This window comes from Brachyhypopomus gauderio, chromosome 1 (genome assembly GCF_052324685.1).
Source record: "Brachyhypopomus gauderio isolate BG-103 chromosome 1, BGAUD_0.2, whole genome shotgun sequence".
Classification (NCBI taxonomy): Eukaryota; Metazoa; Chordata; class Actinopteri; order Gymnotiformes; family Hypopomidae; genus Brachyhypopomus; species Brachyhypopomus gauderio.
The window spans coordinates 9,473,194-9,492,821 of record NC_135211.1 but is presented as its reverse complement, the minus strand read 5'-3'; the positions used below and the strand labels follow the sequence as shown (position 1 = coordinate 9,492,821).

Genomic DNA, 19,628 nt, shown 5'->3' with positions numbered 1-19,628 from the left:
TTATTCTCGTAATAGCGATTCAAATTGGAATGCTTAAACACAGCTAAAATTAGAATGTTCTGAACATTAATGTGTATGCAGTTCTGTGAGATAATGGACACTTACCAAGTTTGCCTTGAATGGCACACGTTTCATTTAGTGGTAATGAGTGCTCTCACAGCTCAGCATTAATTGCTGGAGTGGTGAGAATTGTTGGTTAAAACATGCACCTCTTGCATACTACCGTCTTCAGAACATGCACATACTTCCATCTGACTATCTTTGACCGGCCTGTGTGAAATTGTTGATAAGATAGAAGTCAAAAGTAAATGTGTGACTGACACCTATTACACTGTGATGAAATAAAACTTCACTGTTTTTATTTTTAAGGCAGCTGTTTTTGTCTTTAAATTTGTGTCTGTCCGGTTAGTTCGCTCATGCACCTTCACTGAAATGTCTCTGCAAATGTGTTGGACAGCTTTCAAGAAATTAGCTCTTAGCTCTGTATGTCAGCTAACAGTAATAAAGAATGATTGATACAAAATGCAGTTTTTATACAAGGAATGAACTTCTAAATATTCATTTACTGAAGTAAAATGTAAAGCTATAGATTGCGGGGGAAGACATTTTTGAGCCTCTTGTACTAGTACACTTTAACACTAGTTATCTCAAGTTGTACATGATAATTCAGGGCTCAAACTGAATTAGACGGTTGGGCCAACATATTTATTCACCTCCGGGCTTAAATTTCCATAATTTTGGTTATATTTGAGAGTGTCTAATACAGAAGTAAATGTCCAAAAAACATTGTACAGGTAATGTACAGTGGGGATGTAACCTACAGCAGATTTCTGGTCTCACTTTACTTGGCGTACCATCTTGAGAAACTCATAGTCACGTAATAATACTGTCAGTTTCAAACTAAAATCAATGTAATGTGTATTATTTTAAGCTGGACTACAACCATATTAATTAAATGACAAAGTGCATCAGTTATGTATAACTGACTCAAAGTACAAAGTGGCCAGGCATTATGAGTCTTCTTTTCTAATTGCACAAAGATCAGATGCCCAAATGTCAGATCCAGACGGTACTGTCACACTAATTCTCTTCATGGAATCATGGGTACATAAATATTGAAATTGGTAAATAATTAAAGTTGAAAATTTTGTAGTAACATCACAATTACAGGGTGAACTTTCAGGGACTCCTGGTGTTTCTGAAGCAGCTTCTCAAAAGTCCTGGTTGGCTTTCTCATATTTTTCAAAATATGGATAAGAATATTTTTGCTAATATGAAATGTGAATTTTGACTAGTTAGAATCTACATGGTAATAAGTAATATGCATCACGAGATTTGAAGTCAACATCAAGAAAACGTGATGCTGAATCCACCCAATTTAAAACAATTGCTGAATTGTTGTTATGGGTCAAAAGATTGTTTCACAACAGAGAAGCAACACAAATCAAAACTGTACCAATGGAGTAGGTGCGGAAGCACTCAATCGTAAATTCGTAAATTAGATTCGTTTTTTTTTTTTTTTTTTTGCACAAATTATTCCTTGGTAAGAAAAGATTTTGATGATTGGTAAGTACTTCCTTTACCTAGAAATGCATCTTCTAGTTTGAAACTAAATTATACAGAGCTTACAATTAAGGACAATTTGATGGCTATTGAAACTGCTAGCAAAGCTGATCTTATAAATAGTATGTTATAACTAGTGGTGGGACTTTAACGCGTTAATTTCGATTAATTAATTACAGGAAAATTAACGAACTAAAAAAATTAACGCATTTTAACGCATTTAACGCACGAGACACTTTTGCACCGTGGAATGTTTCTCAGTGCACGAGTTCCAGACGCTCAATAAGATGAGCATGATGGAGATGACTAAAGCAACAAGAATGATCTTGGTGTGACAGCTCATATTATAGATGATCCAGTCATTTGCTTTGAGCATGCAGAAGACCACTTCTAGGCACTATGGAGATGCCTGTGGCAGAGGCCTGGGAAATTTTTTAAAAAGTATACCATCTAAAATGGTATTAAAAACATATTCTGATTTACTTCAATTCTTCTTATTCTTCCAATATCCTGAGCAAAACTCCCAAAATTAAACATCATTTTTGGTCAGAATTTCCAGTGTTCTGAACACTGTTTGCTCTGTTTTCTGCACTCATCTATTGGTCTGTGTAGTAGACTGGTGGAAAAATCAATCAATCAATCAATCAAAGTTTATTTGTATAGCGCTTTTCACAACACATGTTGTCACAAAGCGCCTTACAGGATTTAAAAGGTTAACAATACTACGGGTCCAGAACCCGTAATAAACAAGATGTTAAAGTTTATGATTATGTTCATTGATTCATTCATCATTCAAACTTAAATTAGGGTAAGTGTACCCATTAAGTCCATGCACCCTTTAAGCCCACTTTCAACTTTGACGTCAATTTACAAACAAAGGAAAACATATATTTTGGCATCCATTACTTCATCTAATCAAATGGTTTGTTACTTCCATAACATTTTTTATTGCATACAAATTGCATTTTCCATTGTTGAGTTAGCCTAGCCCAAGTGTATACAGTCTAGAGACCCCTGACAGAAGACACTTAAAAACTTTGGTGGTTTGAGACCTGTCAGGAATCATCAATTTTCAGCTATTGTCAGCCATATCTTTGGTAAATACATTAATATAATGTCAAATAAGAGCTAAATGTACCTGTTTTGATATGTATATCATTAGAATTTTACCTAATTATACTATTTCCCTTCAAATGGAAATATGAGTTTCATGAGCTAGCAAACATAGCTAATCTCATGCTAACACCCCTAGCCCTGTTAATGCTATACTTCCACAAGAATTAAGGTTGTCAGCTACAAATAGTAAGCATTTTGTTATACATTTAACATTGATATTTAGATAAATGCATCATAAATTGTTCTGTGAAGCCGATTAATTTAATAAATTAGCTTTTTTTTCAGGTGGGCTTAAATGGTACATCCCATCAAAATGCATGCAAACTGCAGTGAGCACATGTTAATATTCAATGACAAAAACTTTATATCTCTGAATGTGGGCACAGTAGTAACTGCTTTAATGTTTGATGCAAACTATATTTAAGCTTCATGCATGGATTTGTGAGCATATCTTACATTTTAAAAGGAAATCATTGTCTTTTTTCAGCATGTTTACTTTAAAAACCAAATCATTAAACAAGTTTATTTAATCAAGGGCTTATTTGGAACACACATGGGTTTAAATGGTACTATGGTACCAATTAAGCCCATACCAGACTTGACGTTTTCCCTAAAATTTCTTAATTATGTATTTTGAAATGTACATTAACTAATTAATAAATATTCAAATGAGAGTTAAATCTTGCCCTTTAACAAATTATGTCACTTACAAATTATGTCAATATCTAGACAAATTTGCAAAACTTAGATATTGGTGGGCTTAATGGGTACACTTACCCTAATATTTCTCATGTTAAATGCTGAAATGCGATTAAAATGCGATTATTTCGATTAATTAATTACAAAGCTTCTGATTAATTCGATTAATTTTTTTTTATCGTGTCTCACCCCTAGTTATAACCTGTATAATTCTGTTATTAATGGTTGTTACTATGATACTAGTTAATTAGGACTAGCCTACTCATCATTGATTTCAATTGGGGCTACTTAATCATTTATTTCAATAACATCTAGGCTACATAATGAAAAACATTTTTGCAATCAAAGAAAGTTCAAAGTTACAGCTAGGCAATATGGCCAACAATGCTACCACGCTACATTTTTCGATATTTTGATCTCAATTATCACAATATAACTTTTCATAACACTGTCACAGCTTTTAAAGAATACATTTATATTTAAAAAGGCAGACTGAATGCATACAAGCACAGTATATGAAAATGCAAGTTCCATTGTGATTACCTTGCCCAAATGATAAAAACCTTACTTTTAACATTTTTATAGTAGGATGTTATGTGTGTTCTGGATCATGAAAACACTATTAGGGTTTTTTTCTTCTTTCGTACAGGGTGAAGGTCACCACTGTTGACTACTGTTTAGGGGAAACACCACTGTTTGATGGCTGGCTAGCACCCCTGTTTAGCGGCTGGCTAAAAAACATGTGAGCATAATTTTTTTACACTTTCTGTGTACTCAACTAGATGGTATTTTTTCCAAAGAAAATAAGTAATATTTCCAGACTTTGTTTGCACTGTACATTAGCATATTTTATATTTTGAGCTTAATTGCTCTCGATCAGACTTGAGATATCCAACCCACTTCCATAGGATGGATGTGAGGTTTCGTTTCTTTGTCATCAGAAGCCAGTGTGCTGTAATTGCATCATTTAAATCAATGACACTGGTGCTGAAGCTTGTGACCACATTACCACGTTAAACAAAACATTTTGATCGTATTTACTCAGATATGGTTATAATTTCAATTAAATATAAATTCAAAATGATTTTTTAAATATTTGAAAACATCTTAACATGTTTAATATACTGATATTTGATTTTCCAAACTAAACTTGGGTTAAACTCTCAGTCACATTACCCCTGCACCCATCCCTAGAGCTCAAGAGGCACTACAATACAAATTTTCAATACAAAATAAACTGTCAAATATTAAAGTGTTGAGTACAAGGTAAATTTTGGAGAACCTTCTAAAACAAGCACTTAGCTCTAATTGCCAGTGTCTAAATTCACCACTAGCAGACCATGACTAATAGCCTCTGTTTAGGTATTGTGTGCGTCAATACAGAATCTTATCAAGACCCCTTTTGTTAATCTATTTTCTTAAAGGATCATCGGTCAACAAGTTAACGGTTATGAGTAAAGCATATGATGGTAACAGCCGTACAGGGACAGGCCCCAATCAAAAATAAATATAATCAAATAAATGTACTCTCTTGTTTTTGAAGACACAACAAAACTCAAGACCCTGACTCTTTGGCCCCGACATGAAAAAAGCAAAAAAAAAAAAAAAAAAAAAAAAAACAACATTAAAAACCACAGACACCCAGAGTCTTCAGCGCGCAAATACAGACACAGCTACAGACATTTGTCCAGGACAAAACACCCGCACGCTCAGTACCTTGTCCTATTATTTCGTATATTTTTACATATAGCTAGTCAGTATGTCTGTGAAAAATCTTACTTTCCTTAAACACAATCATGTTGTTGGTTTGCTTGACACGGTTTCAGTCTAAAACACAACTTGTTCCGGACAACGACACGTCTATTTTTAGACCAGCCGCAAAGGACCGCGACTTCTCACTACGGAGATCTCTTGAACCGACTTTCCTGTGCAGAGCACTTCTCGGATTTTGTCAAGACGGCGGAGTAAAAAAATGCAGCCCCGCTTAGCTGAAGTGTGAAAACCAGCCACCGGCTTTCTTGACATCTTCAACCGCAACTCCCTGAAGGGGAGGGAGCTAGCCAGCTACTATGCTCGATATACATGTAACAGTTGGTACACACGACAAAGACAATTATTTGAGCTAGAAAGGTTAAAAAAGACCAACGTGTGAATGACAAAATTGTATTGAGTGAACTGGAATAAGGATCCAACACACAGCTGGTCAACTATGGCCATCGTCTTGGCCTCAGCTCACCCGTGTTAGCGGGCTTGCTACGGTGAGTGAGATTTGAAGCCCATGAACGAACCCAGAGAGCTCGCCTGTGCTCACGGGTGAGAAGGCGCTTACACAACGGCCACTTTGCTACGAACACGACCTCGCCGCCCCCCACTACAGCACGAAGCGGCGGTTAAATAAGACTCGGCGGAAACACCTGAACGAACACGTCACGAAACTAATAAATACGCGAGCTTGAGTGGCGGTTCGGCGTCGTTGTCTGGGTAACGGGAATATCTGCAGTAACGAAACGACAGCTAGCTAGCGGAGTTAGCCTACAAGAAACGGTCCAGGTCGTGATTGATAAGGACGGTGAAGTCAATGAATCGAATAGTATAACTTGCATAACACCTACCTTTCAAAACGACAATTCTCATTCAAAAGAGGACAGGATTCGCCGTTCCTTTCACAAATGAACGCCCGAGTCTGGAGGATGTAGCACCGACGGCGCGCAACGAGGACGACGGTGACTCTTGTTTTTGCCGCTTCACACCTTCCACGCGCGCCATAGAGTGCACGCGTGTTTTATACAGGCGCGTTCTCATTGGTCCGCTGTAATACACGACGACGAAGCGACGTGTTTCATTGGCCTTTTATTCTGCCTTTGCTTTAAAAAATATTTTTGACACGCGTTCGCTCCAGTAATTAGGTAAACAGGTAACACCATACCAAATTAGTATTACCTTACAATTTTCTTAATGCCTACTTCTTTTTTATGTGTACAACCACCGACTCCACTGAAAATCTACATTTTATAGTATGATTTATAGTAGGGGATATATTACGAAAACTAGATTTTTCAGTACATATGCACAGAAGTTCAAAATCACATGAGGATTTGATTACCTGAACTTCCATAAAAGCTATTTAATTTCATATGAAGTGGTCACCACATGTCACACCACAGGATATTTACATCATTGTGTCCATGTTGAATCCTTTCCATACATAAATGGAAATACAAAAATGACCCGCCACCACATTTAACTAAAGAAACTGTATACTCCTTAATGATCTTTTTTCAACATGAAATTTTACGATTTTCCTTTAGCGTTTCCAAGATTTGACAATGTTAACAATAACCTTTGTTAATTTTTCCATTAAAGCTATACACCTCCAGGGTACAAAGACTTTTCTTGGGGTAATTTTTGACCCGCCAGTTATAAAATTACTTACATTCCACAAAAACTACAAAAATGCACACTCAGGTTCACACACATGGACAGTCTTGTGCTAGTCCACATTAGACATAATCTAGCTCAGTTCATACTAAAATTTATTAGTTTATGTTCATTTTTTAAAAACAGTGCAGATCACACACAATGTAATCCAGTACAAGTCTGTCCACTTCTTGGGAAACAAAGGAAGCAGATCCCTTACACAATGCTGTGAGTTTCATTTGGGTGAATGAACTGTGCCCTTGTTACATTGTAGTTCTTAATTATTTCAACCCCTGAACATTAATCAAAATGCAAAATGCATATGCAAAATTGGGCCATATCTCATAACTCATTACATTGAACAGGTCTTAAGTAGAAAAGCTCTTTAAATGTACGGTAGCAAGGTAGCTATTTAGACAGAAAATAAGTTGTGTTAAATGGGATTTTTTTAATCAGGGTTTTTTTAAGCCTTAGTTTATGTCTAAATACCTACCTAGCTACGTTTACAGAGCATTTAGTTTATCCATGATATAAGCAGCTAAGGAAAAGTCAGAATTCAAAGTCATTTAAATTTCAATATCTAGTGAGACAGATATGCATTCCATATGTGCTATACTGTAGTCATAATTGGTTGAAGAATTTCTAAAGATGACTCAACAACACAACCAATAGTCATGCAGTTTTTCGCAAGCATTTCACAGGCTTTGGGCAATCTACATGAAACTAAACATGGAGGCACTTTCTAAAAGCCAATTAAATACCGTGGCTCAATCCCAAATGGCATACGTAAGCAGTACACACTAGATTTCAATGCAATATGTTCTGCTCAACCGTTAAAGCAGTACACTCTTTCAGCAGGTGACTGGGCAGTATGCATACAATCTTGGACACACTACGTCTGCCATTTATGTCACATGATCATAGTTAAATGCTCCAGTTGAATCTTAGAATAGGACAATTGCATACTTCAAAATGGCTCCCGATTCAGTAAGCCATCCAGGTATTTCTCACTTACTGTGTAATGAATTCTATGTATTTTGACATACTACCCTTTATTGCCTACTGCTTTTGTGTACTGTATAGGAGGGATGTACGGCATTTCAGACAGAGCCCATAACATTTTGCCAATTGAAGGAAATTATGTTGAAGTCATTATGAAAAACACACATATTTCTTAAAGTGCATCAGAGTAATCAGAATTGCTACCTAATGTCTAGGAATGCTGGTTAAATAATTGACCCAGGGTTAAATATTTCTCCATTTTACTGGATTTGCATAACAGCTACTTTTCTAAATTAGTTCTAGATTTTGGTTTCAATTCTCGCAAATTTAATATCCATAAATTCACAAAACACTGCCAATATCAATAAACATTCACATTTGTACACAGCCTGACCCACATATGTCAAAGGCAAGGCCCGCGGGCCAGATCCGGCCCGTGAATTGATTATCTATGGCCCCCTGGATGATATTTAATTACTGTTAGAACCGGCCCGCTGGCCACAGCCGCCCGCTGGTGTTTTGCACGCACAAACACTACATTCCCCACAATGCAACGGTAGCCCGCGAAGTCACTGCAGCGCGCACAAGCGGCGAGGGTCAGCGCGGCGAAAATAACGTAATCGCAGTGGCTCAGCTCGTGCGCGAGCGTCTCGCGCGCTGTCGATTCGCGAGGTCGTGCATCTCTCGAATTTTGTACTTTGCGCGCGCCGCGCCTCAGCGCAATGAACAAAGTCATGTTTGCAGGGTTCATACACCTTTACAAGGTGGAATTCAAGCACTTGTACGTCACTTTCAAGGTCCATTTCAATATTTCCCAGCACGTTAAACTTAATTAAGTTAAATATTTATACATGATTTGAAATAATTCGCTTTTTATTCACATTATTTAATGGTTGTTTATTTTCAACACGCCCAATATTAACGTCTTCACGTTCTCTCATATTTCGTCCTGGAATTACAAGAGGCTCGTATTTGTTAACGTAATAAAAGAGAACTGTTCAGTCAGATAGCTATTTGTTGTGAAACGAAGTAGTTACAATTTCAAGCATTTTCAAGTACTTTAGCTTAAATTCCAGCAATAAACCTTTATTACTTTATTCATGTTTGCTTGTTGAAAAATATTTTCACTTGAAATTACTGACAGATCCATAAGAAAATATTGCTTTATTCATTTAAGCATTAAATAATATACACTGTGTTAGGTCTTGGTTCAATAGGCTATGTGCAATCATTTTAATATGTTTTAATAAACATTGAACCAGTCCGGCCCTCGGCTTGTAGCAAATTTGTTTTTTTGGCCCTCGTTGTATTTGACTTTGACATCCGTGTCCTGACCTCTACATGACAGTCATTCCAAAGTGTGCAAGGTGTGTTCATGCAACAGCTATAAATTAGAAATTTGGATATTTTAGAAATTATTGACAGTAATTCTTTTTTTGTCTATATTGGTTGATCAAATGCACTGTTTAAACTAGTCATTATACTCAATAAATTGGACATCCTTATAAATAATTCTGACACAACCTGTTGATTTTTAACACAATATAGCTGCAAAACATCTAATTCCAAGAGCAAATTCCAAGGAGTGTGAGACTACCACCAAACTTAAATGTACAAACATTTGTACAAAAACACATGCAAAGTTTGGACTGAACATTTTGTTGACCTTTGGGAATACTATCATCCTCATCTAAATGACTGCCAAACTGATATTAAAAAAAACAGGAAACAAATGAATCCTTGATTATTGCTTTATAGCAATAAAACACCCCTCAGATACAAAACCCAAAAACACTGGTGAACCTGCATCAATATGGGCAGCTATCACAACTAGCAAAGACAAGCTACAACATGCATTTTATTTTGATGAAACTTGAGGATTATGGTATAAACATGTAAAAATCAAATGTAAAAAAGCATCGAATTGGATGCTTTATGTAGTTAGTCTGCATACAAAATTACTGTTCAGGGTCTGATTTGCCCTGTAGTTCATAATGGCAATGGAAAATGTAGCTGAAACTTTATATATAATCCATTTGTTTTTCTAAACTCAATAAGTAATGCAGTATTGACATGCACAGCTCGTTGTATTGCAGTGTAGTGGTTGTCTGTTTTACATGCCGAAACTCATGTACTGCATGGGGGTTTGAACCCCAGTGTAATAAGATAATATAATCCTATATAATTTATATAATCTTATATAATTTATTATACTCTAAAGACACAGGCCGAAGACATAAGGCTGGTGGTTCAAGGCTCCCAGCCAGCAGTAACCATATCTGAAGTGCCATTGAACAAAGTACCTAATCCCCCAACTGCTCCCTAGGTATCACTGCAGGTGGCTGCACTCTACTCTGTTTATGTGTGTATTCAGTCCAGATGGGTCAATTGCAGAGAGGGGATTAATAAAAGGTACTTATTCCTGACCACCTCTGTAAAAGAAAAAAAAATATATACACTATATTGCTAAAAGTATTCGCTCACCCATCCAAATTATCAGAATCAGGTGTTCCAATCACTTCCATGGCCACAGGTGTATAAAATTAAGCACTTGCTTGCAGAGTGTTTTTACAAACATTTGTGAAAGAATGGTTTGCTCTCAGGAGCTCAGTGAATTCCTGTGTGGAACTGTGATAGGATGCTACCTGTGCAATAAATCCAGTCGTGAATTTTCCTCACTGCTAAATATTCCAGTCAACTGTCATCTGTATTATAAAATAAATGGAATTGTTTGGGAATGACAACAACTCAGCCACGAAATGGTAGGCTACGTAAACTGATGGAGCAGGGTCAGTGGATGCTGAAGTGCATGATGTGAAGAGGTCACCACCTTTCTGCAGAGTAAATCACTACAGACATCCAAACTTCATGTGGCCTTCAGATTAGCTCAAGAACAGTGTGCAGAGCTTCATGGAAAGGGTTTCTATGGTCGAACAACTGCATCCAAGCCATACATCACCAAGTGCGATGCAAAGCGTTGGATGCTGTGGTGTAAAGCACGCCACCACTGGACTCTAAGAGTAGAGTGGAGGTGGAGGTGTGTTCTCTGGAGTGAGGAATCGCTCTTCTCATAATCTGATGGATGAGTCTGGGCTTGGTGGTTTCCAGGAGAATGGTACTTGTTTGATTACATTGTGCCAAGTGTAAAGCTTGGTGGAGGGGGGATTATGGTGTGGGGTTGTTTTTCAGGAGCTGGGCTTGGCCCCTTAGTTCCAGTGAAAGGAACTCCGAATGCTTCAGCATACCAAGACATTTTATACATCCAGCTTAAACAAAGCTTAATTTGGAGCCTGGTGAGCCTGGTGCTCTGCCATTTGTGAGCAAGCTCTGCAGTGGTGGTAAACAGTCTTGATGTTTGCTTGACTTTTTTGGGCCCCTGAAGCCTTCACTGCAACTGATCCACTCTCCTTAAAGCTCTTGCTGAATGGTTAAATGGATGATTGGGGAGCAAGTAGCAATGTCCTTGCCTGTGAAACCCTTTTGATGCAGTGATGACTGCACGTGTTTCTTTGACAGTAACAATTGAAGAAAAGGTAAAAGCACAACTACCTTTTTAAAGCAACCCACCTGCTCTTCGAATCAGCATGACAGAGTGGTCAGCGGTCTTGTCTTCTTTAACCTTTTCTTCTGAGTGAACGAGATCACCACTGAAATGATGTTAGCAGGCCTTTTTGTAGGGCTGAAATGCAGTCATTTTTGTGTTGGTAATTTAATGGACAGGGAACGACTCCAATTATTTGCAACTCATCTAATCACGCTACACAATCTAGAATTAATACAAATTGCCACCATAACAAACTTGGAGAAAACCAAAATGTGTGCCATTCTCAAAAAACCTTTGGCCATGACTGGACTTGCAGGCACATTTTTCTTCACCTTTTCATCATGCAAGGACGAATACAATTCTGTCAATTTATTTTGAGTTGAAAGATTACTTGACTCAGGTCACAAAACATTTTCACAGCAAAAAATAAGTTACACAGTTGTGCATCAAAATAAATGTATTTATTAAGATTAAGCTTTTACTCGATTTCATACATTTCTTCTGGGAAATCCAAGCCCTATGCCACATGGAGAGGGATGGCATAAGCATTTAGAATGAAAGGGTTGCTTCTCCATTTAATGGATCTGGAAACAGTATAGAGGCCTTGAAGTATGATTAATCCTTCAGGATCAGGGGTGCTTTGACCTGTGCTGCCACCTCAGCGCCCATAAGCTCCTCTACTATTGCTAGAGCAAATTCAAAGCTGGTGCCTGGGCCTCGACTAGTGATCAGCTGGCCGTCTTTCTGAACACGAGCCTCTGAGTACTTGTAGTGATCTGAAAAACATCAAAGCAGCAAATACTAAATCATACATGGGATTCAAGAATGGAAACAACTTCTCTTTTTTAAAGTTGCTGATTTCAAAGTTTAAACTTCCACCTAACCACCAAAGAGGTCCCTTTACTCACATGCCTACCAAAGAAATGCACGCTTAACCTGAGCTATCCCTTCTGTGTGATGTGTGCACATACAAAATAAATACAGGTATGTCCCTATGAGGACATATCCAGTTTGGCTAATTGGTTCATTTTTAGTTACCAGGGCTGCTGCTTTCCCCCCCTTCAAACCCAAACTCTAATCCCATTGTTAAATATAAATGTATACTTATAAATAATGAATTACAAAAAGACACACAATCATGTTTCTAGACTTTACAAATGTGTACATGTAGAAACAGATCATAATAAATAAGTCAGACATGAACATTACCTCCAGTCATCATCTTGTCTTTGGCACCTGGGTGGGTGGTGACTGTGCTGCCGTAAGCAATGCCATGAGCCAAAAGCGCAGTTGGCCCTGATGGCAAAAAAAAAAAAAAAAAAAGACATTATTACCACCAAGAATTACCAGTATATTCAATACATCAGTACAGTCATCTAAGTCACACTACTGTACTACTACTACTGTAAAATTCTGAGTCAGGACAAGAGTCTCAGTGGGCAACATTAGGGCTACAAAGTATTACAAATGTTATTCTCAAAAATTTGCTTGTTTTTTCCCGCTGAGTTAAAAAATACTGTCAATTAGTTCAAACTCAATACACTTAAGGAAATACCCAAACGTCTTACTGAAAGAGTGAATGTTTCAAATGCTATTTAAAAACATGAGTCAAGTCATCTTCGTACAGAGACAAAAGTGACCTCAAAGAGGCGCATAGCGTACGAGTATCAGCATAACACATTGATATGGTCTTTGCTAATATTTCTGACATATTCAGTTTCCATCCAGCTCTTTGGGCCATATTTAGAGTTGCTGTAAGCCCGGTTGATTACCATAGACACCATGCTGACTCTGCAGCAAGCTCGTCCAATGTCTTCATAAAAAATGGCCCTAAATATTGATTATGCGCCTTGGCAGTCACCCAGCGTATCCTAAATATTACAGTTTTCCCATCAGAGCAGATGCGCTCGAGTTTAAATCTCACTCCTCCTCTTACATCGCTCATTTATCTATGTCAAGTTTTCCCAAAGGTGACCAAGGACATAGAGAGCAACAAAAGCTACATCCTAAAGTGTAGGACCAAATATTCATTCCTCGGCAGCCAAAGAATACCTATTTGCCCGCCACCATTCATAGTTGAGTGTGTACGACTGCTTTTCCCTAGATGGTTTTACAGCTGAAGTGGCATATCAATACCAGGCTGTGGGAAATGAGCGCAACCTTGTGAAGGAACACCAAACGAGTCACTGCTCACTCATCAGAGATCCCTGCGGGGGCCTGAGTGGGTTTCTAGGACGCCCCTCTGTGCAGCCGTGCACATGGGCCTGACGGCCTCATTCACTGTGTCCTTCAGAACCCTTTTGCAGCACGGCACTGAACCTTTCTCATCAAAATGTACACACCTGGCACCTTTTTTCAACACTGGACGACTCTGTGCATGTGCTCAATTCCAAAAACATTAAATACACTAAATACATGTACACACATGTATGTACAAATACAATTACATATTTCTGTTCTAAAGGTCTCATTTCTTTGGAATCCTTATATATTTCACTGCAATCAGGACTAATATATCTCAATTTTTTCTCACATGCATATGTATTTACACAATTAACGCAAATGTCAAATCAACCAATCACATAGCATGGCCATGTAGACATGGCCAAGGCAATCTGCTGCAGTTCAAACCGAGCATCAGAATGGGGAAGAAAGGTGATTTAAGTGACTTTGAATGTGGCATGGTTGTTGGTGCCAGACGGGCTGGTCTAAGTATTTCAGAAACTGCTGATCTACTGGGATTTTCACACACAACCATCTTTAAGGTTTACAGAGTATGGTCTGAAAAAGAGAAAATATCCAGTGAGCAGCAGTTCTGTGGGCGCAAATGCCTTGTTGATGCTAAAGTTCAGAGGAGAATGGCCAGACAGTAAATCAAATAACCAGTCGTTACAACCGAGGCATGCAGAAGAGCATCTCTGAACGCAAAGTGCGTTGAACCTTGAGGCGGATGGGCTACAGCAGCAGAAGACCACACCGGGTGTCACTCCTGTCAGCTAAGAACAAGACACTGAGGCTACAATTTGCACAGGCTCACCAAAATTGGACAATAGAAGATTGGAAAAATGTTGCCTGGTCTGATGAGTCTCGATTTCTGCTGAGACATTCGGATGGTAGGGTCAGAATTTGGCGTCAACAACATGAAAGCATGGATCCATCATGCCTTGTATCAACAGTTCAGGCTAGTGGTGGTGGTGCAATGGTGTGAGGGACATTTTCCTGGCACACTTTGGGCCCATTAGTACCAATTGAGCATTGTGTCAACACTATAGCCTACCTGAGTATTGTTGCTGACCATGCACATTTATGACCACAGTGTACCCATCTTCTGATTGCTACTTCCAGCTGGATAACACGCCATGTCATAAAGCGTGAATCATTTCAGACTGGTTTCTTGAACATGATAATGAGTTCACTGTACTTAAATGGCCTCCACAGTCACCAGATCTCAATCCAATAGAGCACATTTGGGATGTTGTGGAACAGGAGATTTGCATCATGGATGTGCAGCCAACAAACCATCAGCAACTGCGTGATGCTATCATATCAATATGGACCAGACTCTCTGAGGAATGTTTCCATGTTTCCAGGAATGGTTCTGAAGGCAAAAGGGTCACCAACCAGGTACTAGCAAGGTGTACCTAATAAAGTGGCCGGTGAGTGTATATATACATACATACTGAGATTTTTATACATGCACAGTATTAAGATGGCAAGAAGAAAATTAATCATGTGTATGAATGTTTTTTGTTCCTATATGCATGCTTATCATGTGCAGTGAGCACAGTTGTTTGTCAGGGATGTTAATGTAAATAGGGAATTAAACAGTACCTGCACAGATGGCAGCAATCAGCCCCTTCCTGCTCTCCTGCTCCTTCAAAACCTCCTTCACAGCAGGAGACTGCACAAGTGATAAGGAAAAGACCATACACAATGAATCGCACCCACAATGGCATAAGTATGCTAAGCATCCAATGAGAGCACCCACATAACTGCACAAGCCTTACATGACTATGCATCAATTACGCCATTTTAAACATAGAGTAGAATCTGACTGACTTCATACCTCAGAAAGGTTCTGTGCACCAAGTGCTCCTCCGGGTAAAACAACCACATCAAATGGGCCCTAAAGTGTAAATAAGTAATTCATATCATCCCTCAGTTAATCAATAAAAACAATGTGGAGCTAAAGACGTAACTAAAGACACTAAACTGGCCATGCCAATTAATTGGACATGCACCATCCATGAGCTCATATGCTTTTAATCTGTAGATGCAAGGAAATGGTACATTTTGGTACCATTTAAACAAGAGACAAATTCTAATGTTTTTTGACAGATGAGAAAAGTTAAACATGTGTAATACATTATAAGGTATCAAAAAGCAATCATTTTAGAAAACATCCCAGTAAGGGTCTATTGAGAGCAAGACATGGTCCACACCTACAGCTCCAGACCCTGACGTGGTCCACACCTACAGCTCCAGACCCTGACGTGGTCCACACCTACAGCTCCAGACCCTGACGTGGTCCACACCTACAGCTCCAGACCCTGACGTGGTCCACACCTACAGCTCCAGACCCTGACATGGTCCACACCTACAGCTCCTACAGTCTAGTCTTATCAGTGAGGCTGAGGAAGACAACCTGAAATCATCACAAGTGGCTACATATGCAATCTACAGAATGGACCAACCCTCAGCCATCTCCTCTACATGGATGACATCAAGCTGTATGCCAGAAGTGAAAGACACACTGGCTCACTAATCCATCTCAACTGGATTTACAGCAACAATGTCAGAATGTCATTTAGACTGGATGTTTAATGGTTAGGAGGTCAGGTGGAAGTGAGGGGGATCGTACTACCTACATTTTACCAATCATCAGATGCCGTGCTGACATAATAAGATGGTGAAAGGAGGGGGCGCAAAGTAGAACTGACAAAGAAAAAAAAAGTTATCTCCTCACAATGCATGGAGAGTTTCACCCCAAATCCAGCACTGTACACCAATCTGAAGAAGGGGGCCAATGACTAGTGACTGAACTCATACAGATTTTTAGAACACTGACCTTTTTGGAGGCTTCCTCTAGGCTTGAATCTGGACAGATAACGACATTACGGCTACACTCAACTGGCTCCTTCCCTGTCAATCCTGCTACAATAACAGAAACCTGTGAAAGAGAAATAAAAGGCATAAGACAATGTGCATCACATTTAACAATGTAATCTAATAAACCTATGAATATAATTATGTGAAGAAACATTCCATTCAAGATTTAAACATACAATCAAGATTTATTTCAAAAAGTGTTCAAAAATCTCGTGTGCTAGCCGTTGTATTGTTTAGGCAAACCGATTCCATGCTTATTAGTCAGGCATCGGACAATAACGCAAGAGCAGGCCGACGGAGTAAGCCTCAGGAAAGTGGTTTGAACTGGCCAGAGATATTGGGAGGACATGCCTGCTATAAACAGCTGTCAATCACGCCATGCAGGGTCGATCAGACATGGTTTATGCCGATATATTCTATGATTCACATCGTGAAGAAAAGAATATCCTGCTTAAATGCTATGTTGTTAAATCGAGAAAGTGGTCGGGCTGACTGCCAACACGATAATGCCAAAGTCTATATCAGTGCTGCAGCAAACTTTGACATTTAGCTAGCTGGAGCGCACTCTCTCTGCAGGACTCCAGTCATGCGGCTCGTGTCCAGCCCCTTTGGCTACCTGGATACATATCAGCTGGCAATCTAACAAGCTTGACCAACATGTAAAAACAGATTGGCGAGGCGAGGCTTCTAGCTAGATACTTCTTACCGCTCCTGCGTCCGAAAATACATTAAGGTCAACTTGCACCAGCTCAGTCGTTCATGTTTAATCCTTGTACTAGATCAACTGCATAAGGGAAAGCCAGGCAGACAGCGGTATATCCGCAGGAAGGTGTGCGCACGTCTCGCTAGCCAACGGCTAGCTACATATTTGTAATAAACAGTGAGTAACGGAATCCAGTATCCACTTCTTTCACTATAAGAGCATATTCACGATAGTTAAGGCTAACTACCAACCCCAGCTCTACGCATGACGTCCACTGGTATAACGGTTTCCATCTCCTCTGCACCCTTCGACAAAATCACTAATGCTCGTTTTGCAGCCATAGCTGAAACGAAAACCTCAGAAACCCCGAGAGATCTGTGGCGCAACTAGCACAGTAGATTAAACAGAGCAAATAAAAGTACCGTTTCCGTGAGAGTGGAATTATGGGAAACCACTCTACAAAAATAAAGTCTTTTAGCTTGGTGTTGGTCTCTGGAATTCAAAGTCCGGGTCCTACAGATTTTCTACCTTTCCCTTACCTTGGAGTCAGGTGTGATGACAAAGTGCCCAACCAAGGCCATTCATCAACTACAAGGGATTAAAATATCCAGAACCTTATTAGAGGTCCAAATTTGATTATCACTGGTAGATATGTTTTTACTGTGTTAATTTTTTTAAAGAAATATTTAGCTGTCAATGTCTTTCATGGCCAGGGGCCTCTGACTGCCAGGGTCCACGAGGATCTCAGACCACAAGGCTCAAGACAGTTCAAAGAGTGCCAAAGCACAACTGCAGGTGTTTAAATTATCTAAATAAGTTAATTAAAATAAGAAATGTAATTTGTCCTCAAGTTAAGGGTTAGGGTTAGGGTTAGGAATAGGGTTAGTATTAGGGTTAGGATTATGCTTAGGGTTAGGGTTAGTGTTGGCCACCTTATCTGTCATCCACAGTCACTTAGACTATCACCAGATTAATTTTGTCATTCAGAATTAGGCCTACAATTAATTGTAGTGCATTCAAAAGGAAAAAGGAAAGGAAGCAAAGGAAGCAGTTTAGTTTAAAAAAAGTGAAATATTTTAGAAAGCTATGTAGAAAGCAAAAGTTATGATACCAATGAAACAGCAAAGTTTAACAAGAATGTTAACTGGAAGGTTTAGGTGATCAATTACACCATATATATATATATATATATATATATATATATATATATATATATATATATATATATATATATATATATATATATATATATATACATACTAACATACAAAATACTGTAGCTGACGTTCCAAAAGGATATTTTGGATAGTGTGTGATCATAGGATTAGACTCTCCTTATTAAATTTTAGAAAAAAATGTGTTGTGGGAGCTGGTGGGGAGGGGGGTCTAACTCATATAATAGTGGCTAATAGTGTCAGTGTAAGATAACCAAGAAGGCTGTGACATGTTCAGGCTGTTCTTATAATATATAAAGTTATGATTTTGGTACGGCATTAAAGTGTAATTTCTCCATCTTTTCCAACCACTAGAGTGCAGTGTTGGCTGAGATATAGAAAGTTCTTTATTCTGGTTTAGTAAACTGATCACACTTTGTGGACAAGTTGCCACACAGGTGTGTGGCCTTTGAAAAATGATATAAAATGTCATACATAGCCAAATTAATCTGTTTTTTAAGAACAATTTTTTTGAGTATTACAAGAGGTTGGGGTTATGGGTACATGTAATTAGATTAATGTGGTTTCAGCTGCTGCAAAGTAAAACGAATTAATGTTTTATAACATAGGTTACTTCTATGATAAGCATTACATGCAAATCAAATAGAGACTGGCTTCCATAACTGAAAGGCATATTGGATGATCTTAGACAATTTCCTACGCCAGATGAAGAGACAACTCCACAGAAAATTAATGGCACTTTCAAAGGTCTTTACAGAAGGTGTGATATCTCGAAGAGACATCTGTACTCACAGGTCAAATGAGACCCAGAAGAGTTTCTGGAGCATGAGTGAGAGGCTTCTGTTCTCAATGTACAGAGATGACACTGAGAGACGACAATGCAATACAGCAACAGACAATGGTGTTGGGTGGGAAAAAACCCGAAGTGTGTGGGACCAAGTTACTGTAGCTCATTTCTCTACATTTATGCTTATTTAATTGATTATTCCCTTCCACCCTTTATATAATACACACATGTACAATCACACTTACAAAATACCCATTAAAATGATTTGTAACACAGGTACCCTGGTGTGGCTTTCGATTAGTCTGTGAAGCACAGATGTTGCTAGAACCTCTGTATGGGTCTGGGATGGAGAATTAGCCTGGTGCTTATGCAGGAACCTCCAGGAACCAAGGAGAGACGAAAAAGCCCATTCAGGGTTTAGTGTGGACCACTGTGTTGGTGTTGGCTTTGTTGTGTGCTACTTGTTGTTTGACAGGGTTTCCTTAGTCTAGTTATGTGTAATCTCTAATACAA

At 38.6% G+C, this 19,628-nt stretch overlaps 2 protein-coding genes across 3 annotated transcripts in view; both read right to left on the bottom strand.

Moving 5' to 3' along the window:
• The window catches only part of kcnab2a (potassium voltage-gated channel subfamily A regulatory beta subunit 2a), a 137,015-nt gene extending 130,873 nt beyond the window's left edge, over nt 1-6,142 (bottom strand). Inside the window, exon 1 of one of the 2 annotated variants that reach the window (XM_076986456.1) lies at nt 5,991-6,142. The gene's annotated coding sequence lies outside the window, so the exon portion shown is untranslated. The remainder of the gene's footprint in view (nt 1-5,990) is intronic. The other variant, XM_076986625.1, reaches the window with a different exon arrangement.
• Nucleotides 6,143-11,780: 5,638 nt separating this feature from the next.
• park7 (parkinson protein 7) lies at nt 11,781-17,563 on the bottom strand. Its single transcript, XM_076986241.1, has 6 exons — nt 17,405-17,563; nt 16,410-16,511; nt 15,408-15,467; nt 15,173-15,242; nt 12,551-12,637; nt 11,781-12,117 (listed from the first exon to the last, which is right to left on the bottom strand). The coding sequence occupies exons 1-6, from the start codon at nt 17,492-17,494 to the stop codon at nt 11,957-11,959; spliced, it is 570 nt and encodes a 189-aa protein (XP_076842356.1). The 5' UTR covers nt 17,495-17,563; the 3' UTR covers nt 11,781-11,956.
• Between the last annotated feature and the right edge of the window lie 2,065 nt (nt 17,564-19,628).

Excerpts from the sequence above, each read along its gene's own strand:
- park7 (XM_076986241.1), bottom strand. The coding sequence starts at position 17,494 with ATGGCTGCAAAACGAGCATTAGTGATTTTGTCGAAGGGTGCAGAGGAG. Across the intron at positions 15,468-16,409 it reads TAGAGGAAGCCTCCAAAAAG|GGCCCATTTGATGTGGTTGT; the intron begins GTCAGTGTTCTA and ends TTTACACTTTAG. Across the intron at positions 15,243-15,407 it reads GTGCACAGAACCTTTCTGAG|TCTCCTGCTGTGAAGGAGGT; the intron begins GTATGAAGTCAG and ends TCACTTGTGCAG.